The sequence below is a fragment of the Cherax quadricarinatus genome, chromosome 14, assembly GCF_038502225.1.
Source record: "Cherax quadricarinatus isolate ZL_2023a chromosome 14, ASM3850222v1, whole genome shotgun sequence".
Lineage (NCBI taxonomy): Eukaryota > Metazoa > Arthropoda > Malacostraca > Decapoda > Parastacidae > Cherax > Cherax quadricarinatus.
The window spans coordinates 22,560,679-22,587,516 of NC_091305.1; the positions used below are offsets into that span (position 1 = coordinate 22,560,679).

Consider the following 26,838-nt stretch of genomic DNA (forward strand, 5'->3'; position numbering starts at 1 on the left):
CTGGAGGCGAAGTGAAACAAATCTCTATGGGAATCGTAGCAGGTACGATTCTGCAGAACATCACGGCGACGAGCATAAAAGCTTTCTATACAAGAGGGCTTGGGCTCAGAGCTGACTGATAACAGCTGTCAAACACTGGTCACATCAGGTGACTTAGCACAGTGGTGCTACTCAGGTCTGGCTCAGACCTCACTGGACACACGGAAACTACACACACCCGCAGTACATGTGGTAAAACATGGCTTGAACTAGCAAATGATGCTTTTCTGTGCACAAAACTGACACTAAGCCATACACTAACATGTGAGAACACTGACTGAGAGGAATTAACACATGTCATATATCTTCTCGACAATACTGAAATAATTACTAGAACACTGACGTGATGTCGCGAGGTGACGTCAGCAGACATCGTGACGTCATGAAGTCGGGCAGCATTGTCGGTGACGTCAATGTGATACGGGCAGCAGACCACAGCATGTGGCCTGGGACATCTGGCTCGGTAACCCATGTGGCTTGTAGATCCACGTGACATCGCCCACACCCCACATGGTGTCGGGATCCATGTGGCATGCTGATCTACATGACAAGTTGATCCACGTGGCTTGCTGATCCACGTGGCTTGCTGATCCACATGGCTTCGAGTGACCTCGGGCACTCGGATACACAGCTCTGGCAATGAATTCACATGGAAAACAGCAGAAAACACAGTAGAGGGAGTGTGTACATTGTGGTGGAGTGTGGTGGTAGGCTGGTGAGGTGTGAGTAGGGTGAGCATGGGTGAGTGTATGGCGAGGGAGGATCTGGCCACTTCCTCCTCTCCTACCCACAAACACAGGGAGACACACTGGATGCAGAAATCACCACAAAACTCACCTCTGGCTTGCTGAAACAGCTGTGCTGAGCTGAACAACAGCAACATACAAGTGACACTGAACACGTGACTTGAGAAACAGCGTGGGACGCTGTAGCGTGGAGTCACTGGGATGCCACTTACAATTCTCGAAGAAATTCGGCAAATTTTGGCTAGATCCTGCTTGTACCTGTGTCTGGATGCTCAAACGTGCAGACACGACATCAGGATAACTCGTTGAGAGACGGATGCTTTTTGTATAGGGTGATGAAGTGAAGATGACTTTCATACCTTCCTTCCTCTCTCTCTGCGCAAACACAATTGCTGCGACCACCGCTTCCCACCAATGTGAACCACGATTAATTGGCATTATGGTAGCGGGGTTCAATGATACGTTTTAGGAGGCTTCTTTATTGTTAAGTCGTGGTGGGTACACAGGCTTGTGTGTTGTGCCCATGGCCCGGGAGGGCCATCCCACGAGAGAGAGCTACTAGTAGGCCTTGTGTCTTCCTGCTAGGCCGCTGTGTGAGTGAGAGTGTGTGGGACCAGCTTCCCATAGACTTGGACAGGCCCAGAGGGCAGCTCTTTAGTGGCACAAAATATGAACTAAGCTGGCAGACAGCATGGGCTGTCTGTGCAGACAGTACAGGCTGTCTACACTCCTGGCCCTGCGTGTGTGTGTGTGTGTGTCTACTGATAAGTTCTTTTGACAACTAGTCGCTACTACTACTAACCTCTCACTCCTGTGAAGTAAGGTAAAATGCAATCATAAGCAAGGTGCATTATAATTGTTGGCTACCCTAGTCAGGACCATTGATGTGTGAAATACAAAGGTCTATACCTAGTCTCACATGCTACACTTACAAACACAAAATTAGACAGAGAATTTGAGGTATCAATCCTTCAGACACTGACTGATAATGATGCCACTAGCATCCCTCAGCTCTTTCTAAGTCTCCTGCTTGCTACCCTCTACCCCTGCCCTAATAATAATCCCTCTCCCTCTTGCTACCCAGTACCCCTGCACCCTTCCCTGCCCTGTTGCACTGTATGACCCTTGTAGATGTAGCACTTCTTTTTTATTATAATCAATCCTTCAATCTTGATAGGTAGTCAGTCCCTTAACATAATACAGAGGTACAAGACCAGAGACTGGAAGTGCAATAGCTGGAGATGCCACAAAGCAAGCAGGGGTCCATTAGTTGTAGTAGTCATGCTGAATAATAGAAAAGATATCCCTTGCACCAAGATGCCATAGTGTTGCTGAGCTGCACAAGCATCATAACTGATAGGACACGTTGACAAGACATACAATTTTTCAATATTATATACCATTTATATATTTGTGACACAGCATCACCATGGTATCTGGACACAGGGGATGTCTTCTCAAACTTTTGTCAACAACTGTTTAGCTTAGCCTACTTCCACTTTGCTTTCAGCTTTGGTATACAAATCTCTGGCCTTGTGCCTTTGCTTCTTATGTAGCTTCAAGTGTTCTTAATGTAGCTTCCAGTTCCTGTGCTCCTGATATGGCATCCAGTGTTTTTTTTTCCCCTTAACTTCTTGCTACTATGGTACCACCTCCATATTAGGAGAAATTAGGAGGTATAGCCATGAGAGAAATTGCCCATCTCTTATAAAAATGTTAACCTCTCATCAGAACTGTTTTACATAATTACTTAGCTGAAAAAAGAGGTTTTCAATGTGCCTAAATCACGTTTTCCACAACACTCCTCCGGGTATCGTAAGTTGAAGCAGCAGGCATGAATAACCAGAGGAAGAAGCTGCAAAATACTGTGGAGGCTAATACACACGTAGTAATTTCGTACCTCCCGGTGACATCATGTATGTACCCTGAGTGAAAGAGCAAAATGTGTTTTTTAATGATCTGCCAAATATACAATTTTCTAGCATGAATGACCAAAATGTTGGAGAAGTGAAATTGATATCGTGAATCAAAATGTTGATTTAAGAAAATAGCCGAGGCAGGATAACAGCTCTTAGACTGTACATGCAACAGAGTGAAAAACAAAAATATTTTTACCAATGAAAGGGCCAATTGTGAGGTATCCTCCAGCAATACACAACATAGTGGCCCCGAGCATTGCCATAAAGTTTTTGAGGCCCATGTAGTGAACCATAACCAAGTTGAAAATACTCATGAAGGCGCCCACGCCACAGCCCCACACGCCCATCACCACCGTCACCCACATGATGTCCCGCACATGAATGAAGGCTAAAGAAGAGCAACATACATTATATGTATTGACCACAATTATGATATTGACTTGTAATATTTTTCAAAACATTAATTTCAGTTATATTCAGGAAGCTCTAAAACTGTATGAGCCATGTAGCACTTGGGAAAATGGGAGCTAATCAATTTTGATTCATGGAAAGGGCAGGGTAGTTTTGTCATAGAATCAAGAGCCCTTACTGGTGTCAAAATAATCGTTCTTCCCCCCCATTCTCCCCAGGAAAGAATTTTTTCTTTGAAAGTTTCACCAAAGATTGATAAAATTAAAAACATCTGCCCTGCATGTAGTAGGAACATATTCGAAACTGTATTAGGGTGACCTTGTGTTTATCCCATTCACTGTCACAATCCCTGAAATTAAAAGCTCAGAATGTTGTGATCTTCAAAAAATAAAAAAAAAATCTAAAATGGTAAGAGTATATTTTTTCTAGAGGTAGTTTAGTGCTTCATCGAACCAATGTACGAACCACAGCCCGGCTAGTCAGGTACCGACTTTAGGTGCCTGCTTGAAGACAGCCAGGGGTCTATTGGTAAATCCCCCTGATGTATACTGTGTTGTCTCCTATCGTGCTAGTGGCACCCCTGCTTTTCACTGGTCTACGTAATCAATAGCTCCAAATGTCTTCTCATATATGTCCTCAGTGTCCGAGTTGCTCAAGGTGAACATGAGGTCCAATCTCGCTGGTTCATCCTCTCTCACTCTCTGGTAGTGTCCCTAACATGTTGGTGCACGAGGTTTTCCAGTGCCACATCCATCATCTTGGCTCTCCATGTTTTGGGACCCCCATGTGGCTCCAGGTTTTTCCCAGTCTCCCTGTGGCTGAAATACCCCATAACCAGTAACTTTGCTCTGCTCGAATGAGCCCTTCTGACCACCTTAGCTAGTGTGTCCACCATTGCTCTGTTGCTCTCTTCATATTCATCTCTGCCTCCTGCAGGTCTGTGGTGGATTATACATCACTGCAATGACGATAAGAATGCGTACTCTAACTCAAAGTGCTGACCGACTCTAGTAAATGTTCTTGGATTCCTCTATCCTGAAAAACAGCCACATACCAAACTATCTGGGAATTTGGAACCATCATTGTGCGCAGCTACAGTACGAACATGTAATTGAAAGAAGGTTTGTATTAAGCCTTCGGTCATGGAAGGTAAAAGGATCGAACTTGAATCATGGAAACCTCGCAAGCAGGGAGGGGACAAAAAAAAAAAAAACAAGATATGGAGTGAACATAAAGAGGGGTCTCTAGACCAAATTATTCATGTTATTTATATACTGCTGAATGTGAGATCTCAGAGTATTAGATAAGCAGTTCCTCTGAAGATGCATGTGTAGGCACATGAAATTGCTTGGGTTTTTCTGTGGTGAAAAACCTGATAAAAAGTATAAGCCAAAACATTGCATATATACTTACCAATCATAGTGATGGTGATAGTTAAGCTACCCATAAGGTAGCATGTTCGAAAATTGAAGAAACGAGTATCGGAGAGTGTAGAGACAATAATCCGTGTTAACATGTTGCATATTGCGGACACAGAAACACACCATGCAGCATTTTCCAGACTGAAGCCAGAATCTTGCATTGCAAAGGGGACGAAGGCCAGAAAATTTAGGTATCCATTGAAAATAAGAGCAGCACTCGTAGCTATGATGACCGCCCTTGCCGACCTAAGGATACACAGGTCAGCAATACTGGAATGAATCAAGCCTGTCAAGATTTCCCACTGACATTTTGAAAACTTGGGTGGACGACCTGAGCTGTGGCAACTCTCACCAACTCTTTCATGAACCTTTCCTATGTTTTCGGTTTCACAACCTTGAGATTTTAAGTGCCATTCAATGGGATGGAAGACTGCTGCCCCCAAACAACAGTGGAGGACTATACCGCCAAGTATGAGGGTGGCGCCTGAAAAGGCATACTCAGATTGTAAAAAATAAATCAATGGAGGTCCCAGCAGCTGGCCTCCACAATCCCAGGACATTATGATGCCATTGGCTAATCCTCTCCGCTTTCTGAAGTAGTAAGGCACAATCGTGTAGCTGATGTTTGATAATATACCGCAGCCAATTCCTGTAAATAATAAACTTAAATCCTGATTGGTTAAAAGGAAATGTATTAAGTTTTTGCTTTTATAATATAATATTCAATTTTAAATAACACTGGACATATAAGAGACTTAAAACATATATTATTATAATCATGGGTATGCGCTAAACCCGTAGGATTATACAGTTCCTGGGGGGGGATGGAAGGTACTCATGCTTAATTCAGGGAACTGGAGCACAGATCCAGTTATCTAGATCAATAACCCCTCACCAGCGTCAAGGAACCTCCCATGAGGGGTTAAAATGTGTAATGTAACCAAAAGTTTAAATTATCTAAGAAACATTTCATTTGCCCTAACATAACTATCTGTCGCCATGAAATATATATACTTTGCTTCAAATCTTTCAGTCAGTAAGAACAATAGATATTACAGATTAAGAAATCAGCTTTTTTATAATTTATTGCAATAAATTACCTTTAGAAGGTTATTTAATATTCAAAAGCTATTATTATAAGAAGCTACTTTGTATAATCTTACATAACCAGTGTTAGGATCTATGGAGACAAAAAGCAGTCAAAGGCACTATTTTATCACAATTTTTTTAGAGTAATTCAGAAATTTCAGGAAACGCCCACATAGACTTATATATTACCTACACTTTACGAAGTCTTTATTCTAAGTCTGATTTGTTATGTTCCATGAATAATGTCCTCTTGAACCTGCGATCTACCTCCGATGTATAAATGGCTATTAGTAGGTGTGATTGTCCTATCTTGGACTACTACAAAGAGCATATGCGGGTGCTCTTAGAGTTGCGTCTTATTTTGTCAATATGTTTGTGGCCTTTGAAAGTGTAAAGTCAGATACATTACAAAGTGTCATTCTGGCATGTACGAATAATATTCTCACCTCCTAGAAAAGAATAGGTGAAGAGGAGGGCCCAGGGAGAGGGGACGAAGGCTGAGGCAATGGTAGAGAAGGAGAGCATGATGGATGACACAAAGGTCACCTTCCTCCAGCCAAACTCAGACACCAACGGTCCCAAGACTGGCCCAGTCATGCACCAAGTGAAGCCAAACATGTTGAAGATCAAGGCGGTGATAGTGGAGGGCGTCTGTAGCTCACTTAAGAAGGTGGAGAATATAATTCCAAAGCACTGCCCAACTGTATCAACCATTACCTAGGACGTGAAGAAAGCGTCAGAAATTCATAGGTTATGGAAATGTATGTATGGTTTATGCTTTTAAAAATTATTCTTACAGAATTATTGTAACTTAAATATTTACCCTTTGGAAGCCAGGATTAACAGCTGCCACCACGAAATGATACAGGAAGCACTAAACCAATAGGGGTCAAACAGCTCTTGAAAAATGGGAAGTAATCAAGTCGAATCCAAGGAAGAATAGTAGATCCATTTACCTAGATTAAGAGATCTTAGTCAGCATCGTGACATCATCCTCGAAGAACAATAATGAATTTTATGGATCGCAACTTCTCCGCTGGTTATCTTAGGACAAACACCTGTGTGCAACAACCTGAGGAATGGAAGGCTATAAGATTCGATCTAAGGAAATGGAGGGTATTTTCAGTTCCTTTAATCAAGAACCCTTCCCCTTGAAGGGTTTTCTTGTATTTCTAAAACTGTTTGTGAACACACGATAGCGCTCTGTTTCCACACATCTCCTAATGTTTACCACTGAAAGTTGTAGGAAACGTAATATCTTTCTTTCTCTTAGGCCATGACAAATAAGAATGGAGGGAGGTCTACTGGGATAAGATAGAGTAAAAAGGAGAGTTGTGGGTAGAGAGGAAGAGGTAAGTTGTGGGTAGACAGTAAAAAGGGCAAGAATGACTGTGGATAGACAGCAAGAATGGTAGGAAAGGTTGTGGACAGACAGCAAGATATTAGAAAAGGCTGTGGATAGACAGCAAGAGTGGTAAAGAAGGTTGTGAACAGACAGGAAGAGTGTGGTAAAAAAAAGGCTGTGGATAGACAGCAAAATTATTATAATCAAAAAGAAGCGCTAAGCCACAAGGGCTATACAGATAGACAGCAAAAGAGGGGCAAGAAATGCTGTGCATAGACAGCAAGGGATGGGTAAGAAGGATTAAGTGGCCATATTACTTGTTAGGTTTTAAGGTGATTTTTGTCACACACTGAAGAGGATATTGACGCAGCTGAAAAATTCTTTATAATGTCAACCTCAACAAAGTGGGAATCTAATTGTAATTTTATTCTTGAAAAGGCCAGAGCTACTCATAAGCCTCCACTCAAGGGAGGTTCCTTGGCTCTGGTGAGGAGCTCTTCATCTAAGGAATTGGGCCTCAAGTACCCCCTCCTTAGCTCGAACCTGACTGCCTTTCATTACCCCATGCGCTGTATGATCCCTACGGGTTTAGCCTTCTCATGAATGTAGTAGTAGTAGTTATTATAATAAAAAAGAAACACTAAGCCACAAGGGCTATGCAGTGCTGCAGGGTAGGGAAGGAAGCGAGAGTATTGGGCAGTAGAAAGGGGGAGGGATGATCAGTAGGTTACAGAAAACAGCGGGGCAGGGGATAGTGCGGGGGTAGAGGGCAGCAAGAGATTGAGGTAGAAAGGGCTGAAGGTATCATCAGAGTTTGTGAAGTAAGTCAGTTGTCAAAAAGTCAATGAGAGTCCGGATGAAAGGTGGGTCCATCAGCGAGAAGGGAAGGTAAAGAGAGAGCAGCAGAGCAAAGACGATGTTGGAGGTATATTCTGCGTGCTCGTTGATAAAGTGGGCAGTCTAATAGAATGTGGCTAACCGATAATGGAACCTGACAATTCTCACAGAGAGGAGCAGGGCGCCTCTCCATGAGATAACCAGTATGGCCAATGCAAAGACAGGAGAGAGTAGTCTCCCAACCTCGACACTGGTGACAAGAAGACGGCCAGTAACCTATACTCGGTTTAATAGATTGAAGTTTGTTACCGAGCAGAGTAGACCAACGTTGTTGCCAACGGGTGTGAAGGTGGGTAGCTATTGCAGCAAAATAGTCCATAAATGGAACACCTCTATATGAAACTGGTAGGTCATGTACTGCTGACCGCGCAGCAGTGTCTGCCTGTTCATTGCCCTGTATGTCAATATGACCAGGGACCCAACAAAAAACAATATCTTTATGCTTGGAAGAGATGCAGCATAGCCAAAGTTGGATACGGAGGACTAAGGGGTGAGGTGTATCAAATTTCTGTATAGCCTGTAAAGTACTAAGGGAGTCTGAGACAACCACGAATGATGACACAGGCATAATTTTATGCAATACGGATAAGTGCTGCAAGAATGGCATACAATTCAGCAGTAAAGATACTAGCCGAAGATAGTAAATGCCCTCGTACGATGCTGTCCGGAAACACTGCTGCGAATCCTACGCCGTCAGAAGACTTAGAGCCATCTGTGTACACTGCAATGGCATGAGAATGAGAGTGAAAGTGGTCAAGAAAAAGAGAGCGGGAAGCTACCGTAGACAGTTGGGCTTTCGAGCAAGGGAGTGAGAAAGAACAGACTAGAACAGCTGGAACTTCCCAAGGGGGATAGGGAAAAGGGAGATGCTACATGAACATAGAGATGTGGTAATTGAAGAGAAGACAAGAGCGAATGTAGGTGAAGAGAGAAGGGATGGAGCAAACAGGGGCGGCGAACAAATAATGTCTACTAATATCGGTGACCATTCTATAAATGGAAGGATTGCGGAGATTATCATGAGAGCATACATAGTAGCAAAGGCAACGGACATCATGACAATCGGATAAGGATGGAACGTTCGCTTCTGCATAGAGGCTCTCAACAGGGGAAGAGCGAAAAGCACCAAGGCATAAACGTAATCCTTGGTGATGAATGGGGTTAAGGCTAGAGAGAGTAGCAGGAGAGGCTGCTGAATAGATCTGGTCACCATAATCAAGTTTTGATAAAATGAGGGCGGAATGTAGACGAAGGAGAGTTCTACGATCAGCTCCCCATGAAAGATGAGCAAGGGTTTTAAGAAGGTTTAGCCGGCTGTGACAAGTTGCCTTCAGAGAGGTAATGTGAGGTTTCCAGGATAACCTACGGTCAAAGAGGAGGCCTAGAAACCTGACTATCACGTTCAGGGATACAGGAGCCATAGAGGTGCAAAGGATGATCGGAGATGACAGAGCGTCTAGTGAAAGTAATTTGGCGAGTTTTGTTACTGGAAAATTTAAACCCATGTGTGGTGGCCCAATTGGAAACATGGTCAACCGCATGTTGGAGAGAAACTGTAATAAGGTGACATCAGCGCCTGCACATGCAATGGCAAAGTCATCAACATAGAGTGATGACCAAATAATGGAGGGAAGACCCGAGGCCAAATCATTTATAGCAAGGAGAAAAAGTGTTGTGCTCAGAACACATCCCTGAGGGACACCTTCAGCTTGGATAAAGTCCGGGGAGAGCACATTATTAACCCGAACATGGAAATATCTGTCAGTTAAAAAGTTCTTAAGGAAGGATGGTAGATTGCCTCGAAGGCCTAAGGAGTGGGCTTGAGCCAAAATATTATACCTCCAAGTTGTGTCATATGCCTTCTCAAGGTCAAAATTTATGGCAATAACCGAGTGGTTATTCGCAAAGGCATTACGAACATATGTATCCAAGCGTAGTAAGGGGTTTATGGTAGAACGGCCTTTACGAAAGCCATATTGACGAGTGGAGAGACTGTTGTGTATCTCTAAATACCACACTAAACGTCTATTTACCAGGCGTTCCATCACTTTGCAAACTGCACTGGTAAGAGCAATAGGACAATAGTGGGAGGCTTCATGTCCCGTAGTACCTGGTTTGCGGAAAGGGAGAATAGTGGCAGATTTCCACAGCTGTGGAAGAACTCCCTGTGACCAAATAAGATTGAAAAGACATAATAGGACTGCAAGGGCTGACTGATGTAAATGTTGTAGCATACGAATATGAATGTCGTCGGGCCCAGCTGCCGATGATCGGCAAGCTGAGAGTGTTGCCTCCAGTTCCTGAAGTGTAAAAGGCACATTATACTGTTCTTCTCTGAGAGAAGAAAAGTCCAAGGGTGCTAACTCTCTGGCAGACTTTGAGGAAAGAAACGAGGGGCATAGATGGAGCCCCTGAGAAATACGGACCAGATGATAGCCAATTTCATTGGTAACATCTAGTGGGTTTGCTATATCAACACCGGCAACCCGCAGAACAGAAGCTGGGTCAGGAGAATATTTACCACTCAGTTTTTGTACTTTTTTCCAGACTGCACTCATAGAGGAAGCAGAGGTGATGGTGGAGACAATCTCGCCAGCAAGTGCGTTTAGCATCACGAATGACACGGCGAGCAATCACACGCTTCTGCTTAAAATCAAGAAGTCTCTCTGTGGTTCTATTGTACCGGTACCTGCTCCACGCAGCACGTTTCGAACGTACTGCATGAGCACATGTTTGGGGTATAGAATGAGAAGCTGCAGTTAAAACGGAGGACGAGAAGAGGTGTAAAAACTCGTCAATGGAGGACGAAGAAGGAACCTCACTAAAAACAGTTAGTTGTGAGTAAAGGTTCCAATTTGCCTGATCAATTTGCTAGCATGGGTTACGAAGAGGTGGTGAATATGAAGGGGAAGTAAGAATGATTGGGAAATGATTACTGTCATGTAAATCCGGGAGAACAGACCAGGTGAAGTCTAATGCGGTGGAGGAAGAGCAGACAGATTGATGCAAGAGAGAGTACGAGTCCGAGGATCAAAATGGGTGTGAGTACCTGTATTTAAAACATAGAGGGGGTGGGTAGCAAGGAAAGCCACTAACTGAATGCCACGGGAATTACAGTGAGACCCCCCAGAGGAAATGATGGGCATTAAAATCGCCAAGTAACAGAAGTGGTGGCAGTAATGACGAAACAAGAAAGGCAATATCTGGGATAGATAATGCCCGAGAAGGAGAGAGATACAAAGAACAGAGTGTATACCATCTATGCAAGTGGATACAGGCTGCTGTGTAGTGCAGCGAAGTATGAACAAATAGCTGATGGTATGGAATATCAGTGCGTAGAAGAAGGGCACTTTCATTAAAGGTCCCATCAGGAAAAGGATCTGAAGAATACAATAAATTATAGCCTGAGATAGGATAGATAACAGCAGAGTGTAATTTTGGTTCCTGTAAGCAAACACCAACAGGGGAAAAACTGGGAGAGCAACATCTGAAGCTCACCCTGATTACCCCCAAGGCCACGAATATTCCACTGTAAATAGGCCATGATTGGCAACGATAAAGATACCTGAAATCTGCAGGTAAGGGTACCTATGGACTAGAGGGGTTAGAAAAGTCCACATGCGGTGGCAAAGGAAAACGTTCAAGTAGCGAAGGAACGGTGCATTGTGAAGAAAGGAGTTGCACAGATGGAAAGAGAAGGAACAGAGGGTGGATCAGTGTCCATTGATGGTTTGGTCTCTGCAATATATTCAGAGATTGCTTCAAGTGTTTCGGAGTTCAGAAACGTCGTATGGGAGACAATATTGGAGATGGAAGGAGGAGGAGTTTGAGTGAGGATCGGAGCTGTAATGGACTGTACCAAGGTAGGGGGGGGCGAAAGGGTGGAGGAAACTGGAGAAGTGTGGGAGGGGACAGAAGAGGCAGAAACCTGGGAGGTGGCAGAAGAGGAAGAAACGTGGGAGGGGACAGGGGAGGAAGGCACAGTACGATGAGGATGATGAACCTCCACACTTGTAACAGAGCCAGTGAAAGGGGAAGACTCAGGTACAGAGACCGGGAAGGTAAAATGTGGAGGTGGATGAAGAGAAGGAGGGGTTAAAGGAGATTTTTTGGGCCTCTGAGAAGTAGAGGGACGATTGGGAGGAGGTGTCGTACGAGGTCTTGTCGATACCGGGGTTTGTGAGGGAGGACACGAAGAAGTGAGGACAGACTGAGGAGTTGAAGTAGGGACATCTGAGCCCAGGACAGCAAAAGAATTAGATACAGGAGTAACTATGGGACTAGCAACCACAGAGGAGGCTGCAGAAGATGTGATCGCAGAAGTGGGGGGACGCTTTGAAACCCGAGAATAAGAAACACGGTGCAGTCTCCCTTGGAGGTGGAGATGAGAAACCGCCATAGCATAAGAGAGACCTTCTGCCTCTTTGAGGCAATGAATTTCCCACTCATTTAAGTAGACTTGGCAACAGCAAGAGTACGAAGGGTGAGCCTCATGACAATTGAGGCAAGAGGGAGTTCGACTGCAAGACGTATTAGAATGGTCATCAGCACCACAGACTGGGCATTCGGTTATAGATCTGCAATATTTTGCTGGGTGGCCAAATCGCCAGCAATTCCTACACTGTTGCGGTGTAGGGATCACCTTCCAAACTTGTAACCGATGTCCTGCTACATAAATAGAGGATGGGAGTTCACGGCTGTCAAAAGTTAAACGAGCCACATTGCAAGGGTATCGTCTTCGCCCGCAGGCAGGAAGGACATAAGTGTCTACCTTGAGAATTGGGAGATCTTGGACTTCCAGCTGTTCAAGAATGTCAGTGCCACATGTCTGGAAATTCTGTTGGACTATGGTATGGGGCAGAATAACAGTACCACTACAAGAATTGAGGGAATGATGTTTTTCGATAGTGATAGGAATAGTATCAATATGTGAAAGAAGAGAAAGATCATGAGCTTGAGTAGAATTCTGGACTGTGATGATGCACGTACCACTCTGAAGAGCATGAAAGGAAATATCTCTACCAACGTGGCGTAGGAGCACTTTGCCAATACTATGGTCGGAAAGATAGGCAGTAGAAGAAGTTGGTCTTAATGTGAAGAATTTAGTCCGTTGTGTGGTCTGAAGCCGAGTGTGGAGAGGGGGCCTTAGGAATGTCCGAAGAGTGGCCAAAAGACGAGGCGAGGTCAGAACGGGGTGCGGTAACAATAAGGGGCCTGGGGGTAGCGGGGTCATGGATTGGGTACTCAATGGTTAGGTTACTTCTTTCTTTTTGTTTTTAAGAAAAAAAAGAAAGAAAAGAAAAATAAAAAAAGAATAAAAAAAGGGGGGACCGGGGAGGGATAGTTCCTAGGAGGAATGAAAGGGCCAGAAATCTCCGTGCGTCCAAGAGGACCTCAGCACTGCAAGTAGCGCAGATGCAGCATGGAACCCATGCCATACCCTACCCATCATGCCAGTAAACCAGCAATCCAGGATAGCAACCTCACATCTGCCGAGCTACCTCAGTGGACAAAAGAGAGGGTGGCCGGATATCTGCCACAAAGCATACCTCCTTCGGCCACCACCCCTGGAATCCGAAAGGTGGCTTCCAGAGATACACCCATCGCCTGAAAGACACCCAAAGCCACCCTCCGGGATACCGGAGAGGGATCGGGACATCCCCTGGCGATCCAGATTCCACAGCAAACTACGCCACCGCCAAGGACCTCAACGGAATGGGATGGACCCTGGTACCCTTTCCCCTACCCAGAAAGTAGCACACCTGTGGGAAAAATCCCCAAGGCCAAAAAAGGAAGGGCAAAAGGGAGGGGTGGTGAGGAGGAGGAGGAAAGGAAAAAGGGGAGGATGGGATAGGGAAGGGGGGATTGGGGGATAATTAGGTTCAGTCTGAGGAAGGAGACTGACAGGTCTAATTCCTCAGACCAAGAGCCTCTTCACCACGCCAAGGAGCCCCCCTTGAAGAGTAGTAGTAGTAGTAATAATAATACATGTACTCGTAAACCTAGAAACTGATAGGATATATAGTGTGTGGTATAAGTCACTTGGGTCAGTCTTGTCACGAAACAGGACAAGTGTTTCCTGACGCAGAATTCTTTAGTAAATATATATATATCTTTCTTTCAACACACTGGCCATATCCCACCAAGGCAGGGTGGCCCAAAAAGAAAAACGAAAGTTTCTCTTTTAAATTTAGTAATTTATACGGGAGAAGGGGTTACTAGCCCTTTGCTCCTGGCATTTTAGTCACCTCTTACAACACGCATGGCTTACGGAGGAAGAATTCTGTTCCACTTCCCCATGGAGATAAGAGGAAATAAACAAGAACTAGAAAGAAAATAGAAGAATACCCAGAGGGGTGTGTATATACATGCTTGTACATGTATGTGTAGTGTGACCTAAGTGCAAGTAGAAGTAGCAAGACATACATGTTTATGAGACAGACAAAAGACACCAGCAATCCTACCATCATGTAAAACAATTACAGGTTTTCGTTGTACACTCACTTGGCAGGACGGTAGTACCTCCCTGGGCGGTTGCTGTTTACCAACCTACCACCTAGGAAATATATATATATATATATATATATATATATATATATATATATATATATATATATATATATATATATATATATATATATTATATATATATATATATATATATATATATATATATATATATATATATATATATATATATATATATATATAATATATATATATATATATATATATATATATATATATATATATATATATATATATATATATATATATATATATATATATTATATATATATATATATATTATATATATATATATATATTATATATATATATATATATTATATATATATATATATATATATATATATATATATATATATATATATATATATATATATATATAGATAGATAGATAGATAGATACACTGGCACAGATTTAGCAACAAATACTTGGGCACCCTGGTTGCAGCAATGAGTTGACATACATTTTAATAGAAATTCCATTCCGTGCAGTGTTAATTCTTTGTATTGCAGAACTGTGGGATGAACTAAAAAAAAATATTACTAGTAAAGCGACTCACGCCACACCCTGTATTTTGAAAAAAAAAAAAAATCAAAGATGTTAGGTCGCACCAGAATGAGGGAAGCTCCGGTAACGACCATCCAACCCCATCCACCGTCTGGCTCCACTTTTTCCTTCTTAGCCTCTTCATTTCTTAGTTCCGATCCGTTTCCGCTTATATCCTCATTTGAAACTTCACATTCATTGACGTCTTGCAACTTCGAGTCTGCCTCTTGCAGACTTAGCTCGTTCTCATATTTTTCTGAATTGGATGTAAGGTACTGGTATGTTTGAGCCTTCACACTATGTGACCCAGTGCTGCCATGTGACATCTCCTGAAATGGAACATTTTATTAAATATATTCATGTTGTTTTGACAAAAAAAAATAAGAAATGGACGCGTTTGTGTTCATTTAGACTAAAACGTGGCCAACAAGTGGTTATAAAAAGAGTTTGAAAAAATGAGATATTGTGATTTTTCACATATACGAAACTTTACAAATAAAGTAATAAAAATGTCTTTTTTCGTAAGTTTCTTTTTTTTTAACCTGTAAAAAAAAGCACAACACTAAATAATTTCTTTAAAAAATTTTTATAAATGGTTTACAATATCTACAGGTTGATGAGTAAGACGTATACCACTTACGTATCCTTAATTAATGTCGAACCGGTTCTCCTGGACAGCAGGCTTCAGTCAAGTACGTAATTATAACATGCGAGACAGTAGAAGTAGAGGTAATTTTTAGGTGATCAAGAAACCCAAAATATTTCTTTTCTTACGCCAAATCTAAAGCGAAAATAACATCCAGTATTGGACCCCTGCTTAAACGAGATTGATACACGGAGCAAGGAAATGAGTGAGAGAATTAAAGTCCCAGTATGACTCGATGCTTAGTGAGCCGCTAACCAGAGAGTCGACAACCTAAATAATTTTTTTCATGAATTTGGTCAATTCAAACTTCTCTTATATTATCCTAACATCACATGATTTCGAAAAGATAATAAATGACATGCCCATGCACTCTGCCCGAGGCCTAGACTCGTGGAACTCAGTGTTCATCAAGAACAGCAAGAAGCTCCCATGACGTGCATTTAGCATTCTATGGTGAGGGAGTATTACCTGGAGAGAGACCTGGAGAGAGTTTCGGGGGTCAACGCCCCCGCGGCCCGGTCTGTGACCAGGCCTCCTGGTGGATCAGCGCCTGATCAACCAGGCTGTTGCTGCTGGCTGCACGCAAACCAACGTACGAGCCACAGCCCGGCTGATCAGGAACTGCCTTTAGGTGCTTGTCCAGTGCCAGCTTGAAGACTGCCAGGGGTCTGTTGGTAATCCCCCTTATGTGTGCTGGGAGGCAGTTGAACAGTCTCGGTCCCCTGACACTTATTGTATGGTCTCTTAACGTGCTAGTGACACCCCTGCTTTTCATTGGGGGGATGGTGCATCGTCTGCCAAGTCTTTTGCTTTCGTAGTGAGTGATTTTCGTGTGCAAGTTCGGTACTAGTCCCTCTAGGATTTTCCAGGTGTATATAATCATGTATCTCTCCCTCCTGCGTTCCAGGGAATACAGGTTTAGAAACCTCAAGCGCTCCCAGTAATTGAGGTGTTTTATCTCCGTTATGCGCGCCGTGAAAGTTCTCTGTACATTTTCTAGGTCGGCAATTTCACCTGCCTTGAAAGGTGCTGTTAGAGTGCAGCAATATTCCAGCCTAGATAGAACAAGTGACCTGAAGAGTGTCATCATGGGCTTGGCCTCCCTAGTTTTGAAGGTTCTCATTATCCATCCTGTCATTTTTCTAGCAGATGCGATTGATACAATGTTATGGTCCTTGAAGGTGAGATCCTCCGACATAATCACTCCCAGGTCTTTGACGTTGGTGTTTCGCTCTATTTTGTGGCCAGAATTTGTTTTGTACTCTGATGAAGATTTAATTTCCTCATGTTTACCATATCTGAGTAATTGAAATTTCTCATCGTTGAACTTCATATTGTTTTCTGCAGCCCACTGAAAGATTTGGTTGATGTCCGCCTGGAGCCTTGCAGTGTCTGCAATGGAAGACACTGTCATGCAGATTCGGGTGTCATCTGCAAAGGAAGACACGGTGCTGTGGCTGACATCCTTGTCTATGTCGGATATGAGGATGAGGAACAAGATGGGAGCTAGTACTGTGCCTTGTGGAACAGAGCTTTTCACCGTAGCTGCCTCGGACTTTACTCTGTTGACGACTACTCTCTGTGTTCTGTTAGTGAGGAAATTATAGATCCATCGACCCACTTTTCCTGTTATTCCTTTAGCGCGCATTTTGTGCGCTATTACGCCATGGTCACACTTGTCGAAGGCTTTTGCAAAGTCTGTATATATTACATCTGCATTCTTTTTGTCTTCTAGTGCATTTAGGACCTTGTCGTAGTGATCCAGTAGTTGAGACAGACAGGAGCGACCTGTTCTAAACCCATGTTGCCCTGGGTTGTGTAACTGATGGGTTTCTAGATGGGTGGTGTCATCCCACTGTCACTTAAAACAGACATAGCCCCACTTCACAAAGAGGACAGTAAAACGATAGCTCTATCTTGACCATCGCTACTGGGTCAGCTGGCTACACGAGTCGGTACAGAGTTTTACGACTCGCTCGCCATGAGTTTAGCTCCCCCCCCCCCGTACCATGGTTTGTTTTCTATTGTGTCATTACGATTTCGGGAGACTCATAAGTACGATAAAGCACCTAAACTGCCTAGATACCCATCAGTTGCACAAGCCAGAGCAACATGGGTTTAAGAGGAGGCCGCTCCTGCCTGTCCCAGCTACTGGATCACTATGACAAGGTCTTGGATGCTCTAGAGTCTAGAGGACAAACAAAATGCAGATGTAGTATACACAGACTTTGCAAAAGTCTTCAACAAATGCAACCATGGTGTAATAGCCCACAAAATGCATGGTAAAGGAATAACGGGAAAAGTTGGTAGATGGATCAATAGCTTCTTAACAAGTAGAACACACAGAGTAAAGTCTGAGGCGGCTACAGTGAAAAGCTCTGTTCCACAAGGCACAGTACTCCCCCCCATCCTGTTCCTCATCCTCATATCTGACAAAGATAGATGTAAGCCACAGCACCATGTCTTCCTTTGCGGATGACACCCAAGTTTGCATGACAGTGTCCTCCATCAAAGATACTGCAAGACTCCAAGCGGACATCAACCAAATCTCTAAATGGGCCGCAGAAAACACAAGCTCAATGAAGAGAAATTTCAATTACTCCGATATAGAAACCTTGAGGAAATTAAAACTACATCGGAGTATAAAACAAATTCCAACCACACAATAGAGAGAAACTAATGTCAAGTACCTGGGAGTGATAATGTCAGAGGATCTCACTTGCAGAGATCACAACAATGTATCATCCACCACATGTGCTAAAAAAATGATAGGATGGATAACGAGAACCTTCAAAACTAGGGATGCCAAGACCATGATTCTCTTCAAATCACTTCTCTCTAGGCTGAAATATTGCTGTACATTAACAGTGCTATAGAAAGCAGGCGAAATTGCTGACCTGAAGAATGTACAGAGAACCTTCATGGCACACAAGTATAATCCACGGTACGGGCAGGTATTGAGCTCGTGATGGGCGGGTATTGAGCTCGTGGCGAGCGAGCCATAAATCTCCAGACCGACGCTTTAGCCACTGGGCCAGCTGGCTACACGAGTCAGTACGGAGTTTTAAGATTCACTCGCCATGAGTTCAGTCCCCGCCTGTACCATGGTTTGTTTGCTATCGTGTCATTATGATTTCGTGAGACACACAAGTATAACAAAACACCTAAATTACTAGGAATGGTTGAAGTTCCTTGACTTGTATTCCCCGGAATGCAGGCGAGAAAGAGACACGATAATATACACTTGGATAATACTAGAGATATTAGTACTAAATTTGTACACGAAAATCACTCCCCACGAGAGCAAAAGACTCAGCAGGAGATGCAACATCCCCCCCAATGAAAAGCAGGAGCAGCATGAGTGAGCTAAAAGAGAACACAGTAAGTGTCAGGGGCCCAAGACTATTCAACAGCCTCCCAGCATACGTAAGGGGGATTACCAATAGATCCTTGGCCGTCTTCAATAAGGTGCTGGACAGGCACCTAAAGGCAGTACCTGACCAGCAGGGCTGTGGTTTGTATGCCAGTTTGTGTGCGGCCAGCAGTTATGGCCTGGTTGATCAGGTCCTGATCCACTGCGATGCCTAGTCACAGACCGGGCCGTGGGGGTGTTGACCCCCGATACCCTCTCCAGTCCCTGAGCCTTGATAGAAGGTAGTCATTTGTTAGTTAAGGGACTGATCAGGCAAGTAATGATTTGACCTGCTGCAAGTGATTAGAAGTCATACTAATCTTGTTACGTGTGAGCATTGTAAACTCATTTCATTTAGTAGTGATGTAAATCTTATTTCATGCAAGTAGTAAATGTATAAATATTGACAACGTATTAAATATACAGAATTCCAGGTAACTTCTGATTTGCAACCATAAACAGTGTAGGACGAATCTTACCTTTAATTCCACTAACACCTTCCCTTCCCTTCTCGTTTCCTCAAACTGGTTTTACTTTCAAAATGATAGAATATTTTTCATGCATCCAAGTATGATATTTCTAGAACTTATCAACCATCAGTAAACGAGCAACAACGCTGGTGTTATAAAACTGACAGAGTGTAAGAACCAAATTATCATTCAGCGCTCCTTGCAGTAAACGCACATTCCAGTAAAGGGGATGGAGAGGAAGAGCACTTTCATGCTGGTGAAGGCTGTTGAGAAATGGTTTACCAGCTAAGTTTAAAGATAGGGAAAACTTAGCTTAGAAAGACAGCTCATCACCTGCACAGCCGCCCCTGCAGACGAGGTCTTGAAAAGCTATATCATCCATTTCACAACAGGATGTAAAAGATTATATTATGTTATGTATGATAAATTACCCCTAGGGGTGTTATGTCAGCATATTTCATTCACTGATGGCTGACGTACATACTTGTGTGGACTCAAAAGTCCGCACCTCACTGCCGACTATAGGTCGATTACAAACTCCTTGCGACACAAGAACTGCGCAGTCCCCCGTTCTACAAGAAATCTGTAACCTATCTTGCTCTTGTAGCGTGAGCTATGGTGTTCTTCACACCCTCGACAGGTATCGGTGACTTGATAGAAGCTGAAGTGTCCTTGGATGTCCACGTCTTCCATAGTCTAGGAATACGCACACTGGTACACTATATTCCACAAGGTTTGTCTTTATTGTTCACAATCTTATCACTGAAGAAGCTGATCACACTTCTCTGTAAGTGTTTATTGTGTTTTGTGAGACACTTTGTTCACACTAATGCACGGATCAGTGTTCTTTGTTGATTATCCTGGCGTCAGTGTGACTCAGTATAGTCAAAAGTAATCTGACCTCACAGCATCCTATGCCACTCCATGCCCCTCAACATAAAGGAAAAGCTGACCTAGTATTTTTTGCTTCCTTTGCCAAATTTCCTCCATGAAGCAAAGCAGAATGCTTGATTCTTGCCGTCTTAAGCATAGACAACAATGTACACTATCTTTACCAAGGTAATAAAGTGGGAGCAGGATTTTCCTTAATTGTCCTGCTAAGGTAAGAGATGTACTGTCTTTTATTAACTTACACTTTGCAACACTGGAGTCTTTTAAGGAGCGTCGGTCGCTTGACCACGTCGTATACTTGTACTGCATCTGGGATCAATTACTTGCTGTAGCAGTAAACAAGATGCTTGCCCCTTCTGAGAGGGCTGGGCCCCTCAGGGCTGAAAGGGGCTGAAACCCCCCTCCTGGAGAAAATTTCTCCACAAAGGCCTTGCGAGTCATGAAATTAGCGCTTCCCCACGAATATAATAGTAGTACAATATACAAAGTCACACAAGCATTTAAGCTAGTCATTCACTGAAGTTAAAAGTTACACATAAGACAACACGAGTACAAGCAAATGAAACAACATTGTAGTAAGTTATACAACATGTTGTTTATACATGTCTGAAGATTGATACGCCATTACTTGGCTCACACTCTTGGCACACTAACGCTTTCAGCACTAACACTGAGCACTGGCAAACTGTCGGCACCGACAAACATGGACGTGTGTCAGCTTGACGTAGAGTCGTAGGTGATGCTACTACGTAAATGCATTTTTTCACGTATACCGTTATTTCATGATACGTAATCCGACTTAATATTAATATATAATAAATGGAAATCTCCTTAGTAGACACTAATCTGACTTTTCCTGTAGCTTCCTATATACACACATACAGAAACCTTACCACATTTGTCTCCCCTCACTACAGATTTGTCTCCTTGCTATTCATTTCTACTCCTTAGTATCTATTTATGTCGCTCTATCACACGTCTGTCTCCTGCACGTGTCTCTTCCTTTACCATGTGTTTGTTTCCCTATTACCCACCTGTGTTTCCATACTGAAAGAAAAAGTAGAAAAACTGTATATGGTTTTAACTTCTCTGCTGTTGAAAGATACCGTGCTAAGGTAAATGTAAATGGTTACTTCTAAGTGGTCATGTTCGTAATTATATGGGACATGAACAAACAAATTTTCTAATTTCCTCTTAATCGATCTGTTAAAATACATTTTTATTAAGGTTATATAGCTCGGAAATTATGTACATCAAAACATTCACTGTTAAAAGTAACGCCACCCACATCTCAAGATTTTAAACATCTTAATAACTTTAAATAAAATGGTTAAGATTTTTTACAAAAAAAAAAAATAAATAAAAAACTGTATAGCTCTGCCTATGAATGCCATGTTCATCGCTCTTCCTCGGCTGCCATCCGAGTAAGAGAGTAAGTGCCAAGTAGTCTGGATTAAGTGATACGATTAAATACCGCGTCAGAAAACCGTCCTGTTTTGTTTGTGGCATTCATTTGTCTCACTGTGTTAGTTGCGAGCAGCAACAACTCTACGCACCAGAGTACCAGCAGCAACAGCTCTACGCACCAGAGTACCAGCAGCAACAGTTCTACGCACCAGAATACCAGCAGCAACAGCTCTACGCACCAGAGTACCAGCAGCAACAGTTCTACGCACCAGAGTACCAGCAGCAACAACTCTACGCACCAGAGTACCAGCAGCAACAGCTCTTCGCACCAGAGTACCAGCAGCACCAGCTCTTCACACCAGAGTACCAGCAGCACCAGCTCTTCACGCCAGAGTACCAGCAGCAACAGCTCTGCATATCAGAGTACCAGCAGCAACAGCTCTGCATATCAGAGTACCATCAGCAACAGCTCTGCTTATCAGAGTACCAGCAGCAACAGCTCGGCTTATCAGAGTATATCAGAGGTGAGTACAATTAGGTGAGTACACACACACACACACACACACACACACACACACGTGTGTGTGTGTGTGTGTGTCTAATCGACATGTGCCTAGGACAATATGGTGACTAATACGTATAGTATGCAAAATCATGGAGAATATTATCAGAAGAGTAGTGGAGCACCTAGAAAGGAATGAGCACAGATTCAAGGACGGAAAATCCTGTGTCACAAACCTATTGAAGTTCTATGATAAAGTGACAGCAGTAAAACAAAAATGAGGGGTGGGTAGATTGCGTTTTCCTGGACTGTAAAAATACTTTTGATACAATTCCACACAAAAGACTAGTGTAAAAGCTGGAGGACCAGGCAGGTATAATAATGAAGGCACTGCAAAGGATCAGAGAACACCTGATGGGAAGGTAACACAGTCATGGTACGTGACGAGGTGTCAGTGGGCGCCTGTGACGAGCGGGGTTCCACAGGGATCCGTCCTAGGACCGGTGCTGTTTCTGGTATATGTGAATGACTTGATGGAAGGAATAGTTTCAGAAGTGTCCCCATTTGCTGACGATGTGAAGTTAATAAGGAAAATTCAATCGGAGGAGGACCAGGCAGGACTACAAAAGGATCTGGACAGACTACAGGTCTGATCCAGAAACTGTTCCCGGAGTTCAACTCGACCAAGTGCAAAATCATGAAGACTGGTGAAGGGCAAAGAAGACCGCAGACAGTACAGTCTAGGGGGCCAAAGACTACGAACCTGCCTCCACTACATCACTTTCTCGATTGTTCCCCTTCCTGACAACTCTATGGCTGAAGAAATACTTCCTAACATCCCTAAGATTTATCTGGGTCTTTAGCTTCCAACTGTGACCCCCTTGTTGCTGTGCTCCATCTCTGAAACATCCTGTTTCTTCCCACCTAGTCAATTCCTCGGTTTTATGTCGTTATCATGTCTCCCCTATCACTTCAGTGTCGTCAGGTTGATTTCCCTTAACCTCTCCTGGTAGGACATACCCTTAGTCTCGGGACTAGTCTTGTTGCAAACCTTTACACTTTCTCTAATTTCTTGATGTGCTTGACCAGGTGTGGGTTCCATACTGGTACTGCATACTCCATTATGGGCCTGACATACACGGTGTACAGTCTTTGAATGATTCCTTACTCAGATGTCAAAATGTTATTCTTAGGTTTGCCAGGCGCCCATATGCCGTGTCTTCCTTTGCAGATGACACCCGAATCTGCATGACAGTGTCTTCCATTGCAGACACTGCAAGGCTCCAGGCGGACATCAACCAAATCTTTCAGTGGGCTGCAGAAAACAATATGAAGTTCAACGATGAGAAATTTCAATTACTCAGATATGGTAAACATGAGGAAATTAAATCTTCATCAGAGTACAAAACAAATTCTGGCCACGAAATAGAGCGAAACACCAACGTCAAAGACCTGGGAGTGATTATGTCGGAGGATCTCACCTTCAAGGACCATAACATTGTATCAATCGCATCTGCTAGAAAAATGACAGGATGGATAATGAGAACCTTCAAAACTAGGGAGGCCAAGCCCATGATGACACTCTTCAGGTCACTTGTTCTATCTAGGCTGGAATATTGCTGCACACTAACAGAACCTTTCAAGGCAGGTGAAATTGCCGACCTAGAAAATGTACAGAGAACTTTCACGGCGCGCATAACGGAGATAAAACACCTCAATTACTGGGAGCGCTTGAGGTTTCTAAACCTGTATTCCCTGGAACGCAGGAGGGAGAGATACATGATTATATACACCTGGAAAATCCTAGAGGGACTAGTACCGAACTTGCACACGAAAATCACTCACTACGAAAGCAAAAGACTTGGCAGACGATGCACCATCCCCCCAATGAAAAGCAGGGGTGTCACTAGCACGTTAAGAGACCATACAATAAGTGTCAGGGGCCCGAGACTGTTCAACTGCCTCCCGGCACACATAAGGGGGATTACCAACAGACCCCTGGCAGTCTTCAAGCTGGCACTGGACAAGCACCTAAAGTCAGTTCCTGATCAGCCGGGCTGTGGCTCGTACGTTGGTTTGCGTGCAGCCAGCAGCAACAGCCTGGTTGATCAGGCGCTGATCCACCAGGAGGCCTGGTCACAGACCGGGCCGCGGGGGCGTTGACCCCCGAAACTCTCTCCAGGTAAACTCCAGGTATGCTGCAGCAGTTATCTGGTTGTGTGCTTCCGGAGACGTGCTCGGTGTTATGCTCACCCCAAGATCTTTCTCCTTGAGTGAGGTTTGCAGTCTTTGGCCACCTAGCCTATACCCTGTCTGCGGTCTTCTTTGCCCTTCTCCAATCTTCACGACTTTGCATTTGGCAGGGTTAAATTCGAGAAGCCAGTTGTTGGACCAGGTGCTCAGCCTGTTCAGGTCTCTTTGTAGTCCTGCCTGATCCTCATCGGATTTAATTCTCCTCATTAACTTCAAATCTGCGAACAGTGACACTTCTGAGTCTATCCCTTCCATCATGTCTTTCACATATACCAATACCAAAAATAGCATTTTTCCTAGGACTGACCCCTGTGGGACCCCGCTCGTCACAGACGTCCACTGTGATACTCATCACGTACCTTACCTCCCTGTCAGGTATTCTCTGATCCACTGCAGTGCCCTTCATGTTGTATGCGCCTGATCCCCCAGCTTCTGCACTAATCTCTTGTGTGGAACTGTGTTGAAGGCCTTCCTGCAGTCCAGGAAAATGCAATCAGCCCACCCCTCTCTCTCATGTCTTACTTCTGCTACTTTGCCATTAAATTCCAGAAGGTTTGTGACACAGGATTTACCTTCCATGAATCCATGCTGGTTGTCGTTTATAATCTTGTTCCGATTCAGGTGCTCCACCACTCTCCTCCTGATAATCTTCTCCATGACTTTTGTGTGTGAGAGAAAGAGAAAGAGAGAGAGGAGGGGAGAGAGAGGAGGGGAGAGAGAGGAGGGGAGAGAGAGGAGGGGAGAGAGAGGAGGGGAGAGAGAGGAGGGGAGAGAGAGGAGGGGAGAGAGAGGAGGGGAGAGAGAAGAGGGGAGAGAGAAGAGGGGAGAGATATTAGGGAGGGAGGGATGACTAGTCTGGAACATGTTTGTACATCAACGAGATAAAGTCAGTTGATCAAATGCAAATGTTGGCACACAGATGGCTCCAACTTCATCCTGTTCCCTACTTGCATGTTTCATAACAATAAAAATGCTTTCAAATGAGCTGATGTAGGTAACAGCTCTTAGCTTGTCAATAAAGTTAGGAATCCTTAACTTGTAAATAGCTTGTCAATAAAGCTAGGGATCCTTAACCTAACCTTGTCAAGCCCTGTGGAGAGAGAGAGAGAGAGAGAGAGAGAGAGAGAGAGAGAGAGAGAGAGAGAGAGAGAGAGAGAGAGAGAGAGAGAGAGAGAGAGAGGAGAGAGAGAAATGAGTTCTTGAAAGGCAATGCTAACGTGGGCCAGTGCAGGAAGCTAATTCATTGAAGCGAAGTAAGTGAAAGTGCTTGCACACTTGTAACATTTCACACAAAACTTGTGCGCTAAGGTTATCATCACGATTGATTTCTGCTGCATCTTATAGCTAAGCTTTAAATAAAAAGATTTTACAGGGACCCTAACAAAAATAAGTCACGTTGTCTGATTTTATCCGGGGTCATCCTAGGTAATTTACACATATATTTTACTATGCGAAATAATTGTAACCACCTAAAATTATATAACTGCTTGTGTACCTGTATCTAAATACACTTACCTGTCAGTGACCTCACAGTAGTATCCTATATGGCACTCGGAGCGCTGTATACATGAAGAAGGACACAACAATGAGATGCAACTCCCATGTCGCGAATGTTAACCTTAGAGCGTTTAATGTTCACTCCCCGAATGTGGTGAGTCTGACCTGCCTTCACCTGATACACAACACTGAGCAACTGATGCATACCCACCAGATACCACTTTCTAATTTTGAGAACAAATTAATTTTCAAGTATTTACCATGATATTTAATCAATTAACACGTTTCGATAGTTTTGTACCTTTTTTTTTTATTGATCTACAAATATAATGCTTGGATTGAAACCTCAAGCACAATGAAATTTTATATTGATTATTTTGTGTCCATATCAGAAAACGTTTCAGGCAAATAATACTATAGAAAACTTAGTAGACCAAAGGTAAACCAATATATTCAGTGGTTGTGCACATGCACGCTGCACAGCCCTCAAAACACTCACCTCAAGCTTCCTAAAAAGACAGGTGTGGGGCCAGATTTAGGCATACGCTAAACAAGTCACAGCTAAGGACATTTCAGTTTGAAGGGGCCTCTCAAAATGTCAATATTTAATTCTCATTTCCTTATGACTAGATCCACAGCTGAACCCATAGTTCATACACTTCTTACATAAATTATCAACAATATTTTTATTTTTTTTCATAAAGTTTAATATGGATCTGTTGTATATGTTCCCCATCAGTAAAATGGGTACCTGGGTGTTAGTCGACTGGTGTGGATCGCATCCTGGGACACTGACCTAAATTGCCCGAAATGCTGAG

At 43.4% G+C, this 26,838-nt stretch overlaps 1 protein-coding gene across 3 annotated transcripts; it reads right to left on the reverse strand.

Moving 5' to 3' along the window:
* Positions 1-1,883: 1,883 nt before the first annotated feature.
* On the reverse strand, positions 1,884-26,208 carry LOC128695155 (monocarboxylate transporter 12). Of its 3 annotated transcripts, none has more exons than XM_053785625.2 (6): positions 26,039-26,208; positions 15,008-15,271; positions 6,072-6,342; positions 4,529-5,185; positions 2,901-3,092; positions 1,884-2,710 (listed from the first exon to the last, which is right to left on the reverse strand). In XM_053785625.2, the coding sequence occupies exons 2-6, from the start codon at positions 15,266-15,268 to the stop codon at positions 2,565-2,567; spliced, it is 1,527 nt and encodes a 508-aa protein (XP_053641600.2). In that variant the 5' UTR covers positions 15,269-15,271; positions 26,039-26,208; the 3' UTR covers positions 1,884-2,564. The 3 variants fall into 3 exon arrangements, with proteins under 3 accessions (XP_053641600.2, XP_053641610.2, XP_053641620.2); XM_053785635.2 differs by lacking the exon at positions 26,039-26,208 and adding an exon at positions 6,449-6,581 and having other exon boundaries at positions 15,008-15,137; XM_053785645.2 differs by lacking the exon at positions 15,008-15,271.
* Between the last annotated feature and the right edge of the window lie 630 nt (positions 26,209-26,838).